The 9,622-nt window shown below is 49.6% G+C and overlaps 1 protein-coding gene across 3 annotated transcripts in view; it reads left to right on the plus strand.

Moving 5' to 3' along the window:
* LOC142483066 (uncharacterized) overlaps positions 1-9,361 on the plus strand; it is a 35,688-nt gene extending 26,327 nt beyond the window's left edge. For all 3 annotated transcript variants that reach the window (XM_075583151.1, XM_075583150.1, XM_075583153.1), the window contains 2 exons: positions 6,878-7,008; positions 8,427-9,361. In XM_075583151.1, coding sequence (XP_075439266.1) covers positions 6,878-7,008; positions 8,427-8,948 — 653 coding nt within the window. In that variant the 3' untranslated portion in view covers positions 8,949-9,361. The remainder of the gene's footprint in view (positions 1-6,877; positions 7,009-8,426) is intronic.
* Positions 9,362-9,622: the final 261 nt, after the last annotated feature.

Consider the following 9,622-nt stretch of genomic DNA (forward strand, 5'->3'; position numbering starts at 1 on the left):
GGGATAATATAAATGCATCAACAAAACACACGTGGTCTCGGCGGACCCGAGTATTCAATAAACCAACAGGGTGACATTGCAACCACTTAAGGGGTCACGGCGGACCGAAGCAGAAGCCAAAAGCTATTGATATAGAATATAGTAGACGGTATACAGATCACAAAATTGCCGTGAGCAAAAGTGGGGCGTAGGATAGTTTAACACCCGTATACTGGCCGTATTCCACGAAGTTGAGCTGTCGCCTCCTATGACGTCTGACTCGACGTGTACTATGACGCGTTTCGCGTGTCACCACGCTTCCTCAGATAGGAGGAGTCTATATATAACCATTTAGCAACCACTTTGTATAGGCGAGTTTAAATCGCCACAGTGCCTCCACCATGTGAATGTGGCCTCTGCCTTTTCCCTACGACCTTTAGTAACAACGCATGGATGACGTCCAGCATTTTCGAAAACTGGTTTCTTCAGCAGTTTGTACCCGAAGTACTTAAACACTAACGGCCACAAAGGTCGGAGACCAAAGCTCTGGTTTTGCTAGATAACTGCCCTGCCCATCCGTCTGCCGATAGCTTAATAAGCAGAGATGGCAACAACCACATCAAAAATACATCAAAATACATCAAAAATACAGCCGCTGGATCAAGGCATTATAGCAACGTTCAAGATGAACTTCCGAAGGACGCCGATACAGCGAATAATCACGGGCGAGGATTCTGCTACTGCATTACTACAAGCTAAACCTTAAAATAAGTTGTTTTTTTTTACATTGGTGGTGAAGCATGGGAAGCAATCACAAAAATGTGCATTTCTAAATGTTGGAGAAACGTAACTGGTGCAAGTCTGGTACCGGCTAACTTCCAGGTAGCCAGTGACCGTGATGAAGAGAATGACTTTGAGGGCTTTACACGGGAAGAAGCCGCCGCCGCCAATCTATTCTTAGAAAATTACATGGCCAATGCAGAAAGAGTACTGGGACCATTCCTTGGTGGAGAAAGTGGGCCACGATAGAATTGTGGGTAGATGGGGACAGCAGCTGTCCTACCTATGAGCATATGACTGACTCAGAAATAATCCAAAACGTTACTAGCGAAAATCAAGATGTGGATGCAACCGAAGACGATGAGGACGAGGAACCAGAGCCGCCACCTAAGATCACAGAGGCGCTCGCAGGTGTGTAACCTGGACTTAAATTTCTTGAAACAGAAAACGTAGCTTCCATTTCAGTTTTACTGTTTAAAACACTTGATTGAAATCGTTAAAAAGAAGCAGAGATGCAATGGAACAGTCAAACTTTTTAAAGTTTACTCACAAGTGCGTTTGTTAATGTACGGTGTGCTGTCCGTAGTAGTTGAATGAACACGTGGTGCATCACACGGTTTTCCCTGTTCTTCAGAATTATAGCCCCATAGTTAATGTTCTAACACGAATGTAACTGGAATGTTACACGAAGAAAAGCAGCTGTGAGAACAGTACTGGATCTACAGTACAGTATGTGTTTGTGTGTGAACCAAAATGATGTGTATAGTATTTATGAATACAGTACAACACGATTATTGGTGTCTTACATACTTTATTGTACAATGCATCAATAAAAGTTTGAAACAATACAATTGTACATGGTTTCTATATTTTTAGTCTATAGCAGTGGTTTTCAACACACACACACACACACACACACACACACACACACACACACACACACACACACACACACACACACTACCCCCCTCTCACACACACACTCTCTTCCTCCCCACAGACACACACACTCACCCACGACCCACTCACACACTCCTCTTCTCTCACTCACACACTCCCTTTCTCTCACACACACACACTCTCTCTCTCTCCCCCCACCACACACACACACTGTGACAGAGTCACTGTCCTTATGGGCTAAAGAGCTAGCAGAGTGGATAGGTGCCAGTATGCAGGAGGTTAAGTTTCTCTCTGTGAGCTTACTGAACCTGGCACCAATTAAGACAGCACTCCTAAGTGAAGGTTTAAAAGGCAGGAAGTAGCCTGTACAAAGAGAGTTAGCTTTTTCCCAGGAGGGTAGAGAGGCTTCTCCCCAGCTAGGAAGGAACCTGGCTGCAGTGGTTCCCCAGCCCTGCAAGAAGCTCGACTGCTGGGACCCCAACCCAGGATAAAAGATCACCATGGACTGGATAGCCTGCTCACTGTAATCGGCGTTCCTAAAGGACTGAAGGAGCGACACAGAGACCCTGGGAAAGGAATCCCCTCTAAACAGATGAGCCATAAATAAGACTCTGCAATATTTAAAAGACTATATTTCCACGAGATATGTTTTAGGCAGAGAACAAGATTGTCTGGCGGCCCTGCTAGACAGGGTCACAGTAAAGTTGAGTTAGTTTCCCTAACGGGAATAAGAATTTATTTTATATTTTATTTTTACTTAAAGAGACAGTACTCGTGATGTTTACTTGCCGGGTGGATAATAAAACCACCCTAGTTAAACTTCACACCGTGTTGTATCGTCTCACAGACCCTGCCGCGAGGCCGTCCTGCCACAGGTAGTTTTAGAAGTGGGATGCTACGCCTCTGGGGGTCAGTAGATGATGTGTTAAGGTCATGAACCCAGGCAAAAAAAAACAAAAAAATAAAAAATTGCAGCTAGCAAGTGCTGAGTGCAAATTTGCCCTGTCGGGTAGGAAAGGATCGCTGTACTGTCTAAAGTGCTGAGTGCAAATTTGCCCTGTCGGGTAGGAAAGGATCGCTGTACTGTCTAAAGTGCTGAGTGCAAATTTGCCCTGTCGGGTAGGAAAGGATCGCTGTACTGTCTAAAGTGCTGAGTGCAAATTTGCCCTGTCGGGTAGGAAAGGATCGCTGTACTGTCTAAAGTGCTGAGTGCAAATTTGCCCTGTCGGGTAGGAAAGGATCGCTGTACTGTCTAAAGTGCTGAGTGCAAGTTTGCCCTGCTGTGTGTGAAAGAAAGTGAAAATGGATTTTTGCAAAGATGTTGCCCTAAGAAAAACCAAGAAAGTTCAAACATTGTTAAGCAAGTACAACTCACGTGTGTTGTATAAAGTCTGTCCTGTCGGGTGTGAAAGAGGGGGAAAAGATGGGTTTTTAAAATGGCCGCCGTTAAATGTCCGTTTTGCAATGTATGTAATCATACAAAACAGTGTCCCTTCAGGCCATACGATGATGATGATGATGACTCATATGTGACCCCAGGAAGAGAGCCATACCTGCAGATAGCTGCAAAAGTGACCAGCGTCCAGAGCGCAGGACCCCATAACCTTGGAGTCAGTGACCAGGAAAATTTAGAAGTGCAGGCAGCACTGCAGAATAAAGTGAAAACAGAAAAAAGTTGCGCTCAATGTGGTCTGTGCTAAAGAAAAGTGACTTATATATAAATTAATAATACAACCTGATAGGTGATGTTTTGTGCTGCTGATCAGTGGGAATGGTTCAAACACCAAGCTAGATAGAAACAAAAAAAGAACAGCGCAAAAAAACCATAGTATAGTATATTTAAATAGTTTTATAAAAAATAAAGGTGAGTATTGCACGTACATCAAAAAGAAGGGTTAATAGCAAGACATGTTAGGGACATGTTACCACTCGGCAGGCACAACGGGATACAGGCACCGGGAATTGGACGTCCTCCCTCAAGATGCTGGTATCTGGATGCGGAGTATACAGCTCAGCTCGGTTCACAGCGTTGGGGAACCTTCCCGCGCCTTCACGGAGCTCACAGCAGTTGTTCTCAGGGGTGGATCACCGCGTCTCTTCCTGGTTAGTCCACGTTGGCGTGTGACGTCATCCGGCAGCGTCTCTCGGCCGGTCGCGTCTTTAGTGCGTCACTCCTTGGCGATATGCAGTCGAGCAGTGTACAGAGTCCCTTGCAGGTCCCGCAATGAAACAAATGTCCCAATATAATGCCGCAATGGGGGTATATGTAAAGAATAAAGGAACGCGCCCTCTCCTACGCGTTTCGTACTTTCGTACTTCGTCAGGGAACTACTCCTCCCCCCCATCCCACTCCTCTTTCCCCCATCACACTCCTCTCCCCCTCATCCCTCTCCTCTCTCCCCCCTCATCCCACTCCTCTCCCCCATCCCACTCCTCTCCCCCCCATCCCACTCCTCTCCCTCCATCCAACTCCTCTCCCTCCCCATCCCACTCCTCTCCCTCCCCCATCCCACTCCTCTCCCTCCCCCCATCCCACTCCTCTCTCCCCCCCATCCCACACCTCTCTCCCCCCACCCCACTCCTCTTTCCCCCCAGCCCACTCCTCTCCCCCATCCCACTCCTCTCCCCCCATCCCACTCCTCTCACCCCCACCCCATTCCTCTCTCCCCCTTCCCACTCCTCTCCCTCCCCCCATCCCACTCCTCTTCCTCCCCCCCATCCCACTCCTCTTCCTCCCCCCCATCCCACTCCTCTCACCCCCCATCCCACTCCTCTCTCCTCCCCATCCCACTCCTCTATACCCCCATCCCATTCCTCTCTCATCTCCCCCCATCCCATTCCTCTCTCCTCCCCCCCCATCCCACTTCTCTCCCCCGTATCCCATTCCTCTCCCCTATCCCATTCCTCTCTCCCCCATCCCTCTCCTCACTCCTCCCCCCATCCCACTCCTCTCTCCTCCCCCCATCCCACTCCTCTCTCCTCGCCCCATCCCACTCTATCCTCCTCCCCCCACATTCCTCTTCCCCCCCATCCCACTCATCCCCCCTCCCCCCATCACACTCATCCCTCCTCCCCCCGTCCCACTCATCCCTCTTCTCCCCCATCCCACTCATTCCCCCTATCCCACTCATCCCCCCATCCCACTCATCCCTCCTGCCCCCCCATCCCACTCATCCCTCCTGCACCCCCACCCCACTCATCCCTCTCCCCCCCCATCCCACTCATCCCTCCTCCCCCCCATCCCACTCATCCCCCCCATCCCACTCATCCCTCTTCATCCCCCCCATTCCGCTCCTCTCCCCCCATTCCACTCCTCTCCCCCCATCCCACTCCTCTCCCCCCCATCCCACTCCTCTCCCCCCATTCCACTCCTCTCCCCCATTCCACTCCTCTCCCCATTCCACTCCTCTCCCCCATCCCACTCCTCTCCCTCCCCAATCCCACTCCTCTCCCCCATCCCACTCCAGAACCGGAGATATGGGCTTATACTTTTCAGGGTTTTGGACTTAGCCGTTTTCTCGCGCTGCTCCTCTCGCCGCCATTGAAGCCTATGGCGCGACCCGCTCGGCCAGCGCGACCCTTTCTGGGGGTCCTGGATTCTTGTACCCGGTGGTGGTCAAGTGTGGGGAGGCCTAGGGGCTAGGGGCAAAAAGAATTTTATTCCTGGGTGCCCTAGAACCTAAGATTCCCACACCACTTGTCGTTGACCTTGAACTAATCGTGATTAAAAGCTCTTTTTTAGACAATGTTTCCGCTTTGCGGTTTGGACGGCTGCCAACCTATTCCTAGAGATCACCGTCGAGGAATCTACATTGAAGTCAATGGGCCCATTGACTTACAATGGGAAACCGCCGCTCCTCCTCTCGGACGCCACCTGCTGGTCTTCGAGGGAAACAGGTCCAAAACCGCTAGATCCGCCATTGAAATGAATGGAGCTCCAATGGCGACCTATGGGACTCTGCAATATGGTGCCTGAAAAGGCAGGAAAATTAAACAAAGGGCTATAATCACTCCCTAACTATTAACCCTTGTCCTCCCAGATGGATCCCAGTGTTTGTGTGGTGCAGACACTTACATGGTGATAATACACTAGAACAGGGGAACACACATTTTCATGTTGCAGCAAGGTAAAAACCACATTCCTGGACCACAGTCCAGTTATCCGCTTGCCTCCCTGGTGAGGTCAGGGGGTGGCCATATGGGGTGCAACCCCTTTAATACCGGGCCAATCCCCCTCTCCCTCTACATTCACCCACTCCCTGTCCCATCCCCTTCACCCACTCCCTCCACCCACTCCCTCCCCCCCTTCACCCACATCCTCCACCCACACCTTCCATCTCACTCCTCCTCTCACCCATCTCACTCCTCTCTCCTCCCTCCTCCCCCCCTTCACCCACTCCCCCCCTGGGTGCAGGGCTTGCGTGTCACAGGGCTGTCCCCGGGTGCAGGGCTTGCGTGTCACAGGGCAGGCGGTGGAACGCAGGGCTTGCGTGTCACAGGGCAGGCGGTGGAACGCAGGGCTTGCGTGTCACAGGGCAGGCGGTGGAACGCAGGGCTTGCGGGTCACAGGGCAGGCGGTGGAACGCAGGGCTTGTGTGTCACAGGGCAGGCGGTGAAACGCAGGGCTTGCGTGTCACAGGGCAGGCGGGGGAACGCAGGGCTTGCGGGTCACAGGGCAGGCGGTGGAACGCAGGGCTTGCGTGTCACAGGGCAGGCGGTGGAACGCAGGGCTTGTGTGTCACAGGGCAGGCGGTGAAACGCAGGGCTTGCGTGTCACAGGGCAGGCGGTGAAATGCAGGGCTTGCGTGTCACAGGGCAGGCGGTGGAACGCAGGGCGTGCGTGTCACAGGGCACGCGGTGGAACGCAGGGCTTGCGTGTCACAGGGCAGGCGGTGGAACGCAGGGCTTGCGTGTCACAGGGCAGGCGGTGGAACGCAGGGCTTGCGTGTCACAGGGCAGGAGGTGGGACGCAGGGATTGCGTGTCAGGACAGGCGGGGGAACGCAGGGCTTGCGTGTCACAGGGCAGGCGGTGGAACGCAGGGCTTGTGCGTCACGGGGCAGGAGGTGGAACGCAGGGCTTGCGTGTCACAGGACAGGCGGTGGAACGCAGGGCTTGCGTGTCACAGGGCAGGCGGTGGAACGCAGGGTCAGGAGACGTTTTGGCTGATGTAAAAAAGGTAAAAGCTTTAACATGAGAAACTTTTTTTTCTCCTGCAGCTCAGACCGAGTCATTTATTTCCCCTGCACATCCCGCAGCAGGACTACAACTCCCAGAAGCCCCTGCAGCGGAGATAGCGTCACATGGCCCGTTGCAGCCAATCAGCGCATGCACACCCACAGGAATGCAGGTAGGAAGTGATCAGATATCTCCCTTTCTCCCTGTATACATACACTTACCCCCTCCCTATATATATATATATTGTACATAATACCGCGCTCCTCCCTATAGAAATTTGCTGCCGGTTAAAAGATAGGCCTTACATATAGACAAACAAAAAGAATAATTCCTACCAATTAGGCTAAGATAAAATAATATTCTCATGAAAAAGGGTATTTGGTTAAACCCTTTGGCCAAAGCATTTATAAGCCTGCTATGTAAAGCACATGAGCCAATAAACCTACCCCTATGACGTTTCAGAGATAAATGATTTTATTTTAGCCTAATTGGTAGGAGCGCAAGAATCGTTCCTTTTGTTTTTATATATATATAAATATATATAGCTTTTGAGCACTGCATGGGATTAGATGCAGATATAAGGGTTCCATGTAAAAATGGATTTCGGGCAAAAGGTGACACGTGTCCATTTGCATGTCATTTCCCAGAATCCTTTGCTGCAGTGGGAGCACTGGATGCTGGGGATAATGGTGAAAGGCAGGATTGCAGACCTATCTAAGACATGTGACTGTGCTCACAAGTGATATTCTTTATTGGCTATATGCTAATGGTGGAGGTTTTTTGTCGCCTTTTTCACCCACCATAACTTAAGTAATGTGTATGATAGATATAGATATAGATAGGGGAAGAGGGGGAGATATATATACATATACATATACACACACTTGTATACATACACTTACCCCCTCCCCTAATATATACACACAGATTTACTTAAATACATATGCTTACCCCCTCCTCTAATATACATACACACACACACACACACTTCCCCTTCCCCTAATACAGCTCAACCCCATTATAGCGTGATCCGTTACAACGCGAATCCGCATATAACGCGATGTGAGCGTGGCTCCCAATAACCAGCAGCAGATCACCTCCTACCAGGCCGTTTTCTATCCTCTCCTGTAGACCAGCGCTTGTCATGTGGCAGGGAGCTTGCTGCCTGCGCCCCCACCCCCCTCCTCCTCGGCTCCGGTGTCAAATGACATAGCGGGACCATGTGACGTCACGTCGCCATGGCAACGCGACATCACGGGACCCAGCGTCGTCATTTAATGCCGGTTACCATGGCGACGCATCGCTCCGACGCAATGAATTTGTAAATTTAAGAGCAGAACACACAGGGCAACACAACGGCATAACACAAACCTAAAATATAAAACAACAATGCCAGAAAGTGGGACAAAAAAGCTCTGACACTCTCTCTGCTCAGGGGGATCTCTGTCAGTCTGATTCTAGCACCCAGTGTGCTGTCAGAGAGCCAGGAATGTAACCCCTCCAGTTCCCTTTTTAACCCCCCCCCACTTATCCTCAGGTATTTAACCCTTCCAGTTCCGTTGTTAATCTCCCCCCTCCCCTCCACCCCAGCCTCAGGTTTTTAACACCAGGAAAAGGCTTACGGAAGACCCCTGCAAGGTAGAAATGGCGGAAACTACAAACAAACGGAAGAGGTTTACTTTAAAAGAAAAAATAGCTGCGCTCGATAGGATCAGATCTGGAGTCCAGCAAACCCAAGTGGCTAGAGACCTAGGAGTGAACGAGTCTACGGTTCGTGGATGGAAAAAGGAGGAGCACAAACTTCGTGATGCAGCTAAGTCCATGGAAACGGACAACGGACTGAAACGGAATCGTTTGCGGAAACCTAGATACAACCCGTTGGATAAAGCTGTGTTTCAGTGGTTTGTCAAAGAGAGATCCGAAGGCGCGCCTCTGTCTGGACCCCTTCTGCAAACGCAAGCCAAAAAGGTTTACAACCAACTTTACGGAAAAGAGTCAATTCCATTCACGGCTAGTTCTGGGTGGCTAAATCGCTTTAGAAAGCGACATGGAATAAGCAAAAGCGCTAGATCCGGAGAGATACGTCCAGCTGACGATGAAGCTGCGTGCTAGCACCCTGCCCAGCTTCAGAAGATAATTGAAGATGGTGGCAATACTGCAGAATAGGCGTATAACTGCGATGAGACCGGACAGTGTTACAAAATGTTACCTAATATCACTCTGGCTTGTAAAAGTGACGGTCAGAGAAAACAAGGCTTTAAACAAATGAGACGGAGTGACCATACTTTTATGTGCTAACCAAACGGGAAATCACAAACTGAAGCCACTTTGCACGGCACAGAAATATCGAAGAAAATACAAACGATTCCTCCTAATTGCACTCTAAATACTAAGTATTTATTTTCAGATTTAGAACAGAATTGTCCTAGCGAGACAAATGTGCTAATAAAGCCTAATGTTGGCCTGGGGATCAGTAGACTCGGTTAAAAACAAAAATAAAGTTTAATTACATCAAAAAATAATAATTTGTGACTCAGTGAATTGTTTACAGTGGGAATTGTTTAAAATCCTTTTATAGGGGTGGAGTGGACTTGAGACTCTGTATTTATAGCGTACAGACTAGTAGTCGCAATAATGTGTGTCTGTGCTTATTTACGTCCACTCCGACATCTCAGTATAGTTGTCAGTAGTACATGTAAGTAAAATATATATATTTAGGCACAGTTTACTATGGGTGAATTGCCCTATGTTGCAATGTGTGTATATCTCTGTGTATGTACTCTCTC

The sequence above is a fragment of the Ascaphus truei genome, unplaced genomic scaffold (assembly GCF_040206685.1).
Source record: "Ascaphus truei isolate aAscTru1 unplaced genomic scaffold, aAscTru1.hap1 HAP1_SCAFFOLD_293, whole genome shotgun sequence".
Lineage (NCBI taxonomy): Eukaryota > Metazoa > Chordata > Amphibia > Anura > Ascaphidae > Ascaphus > Ascaphus truei.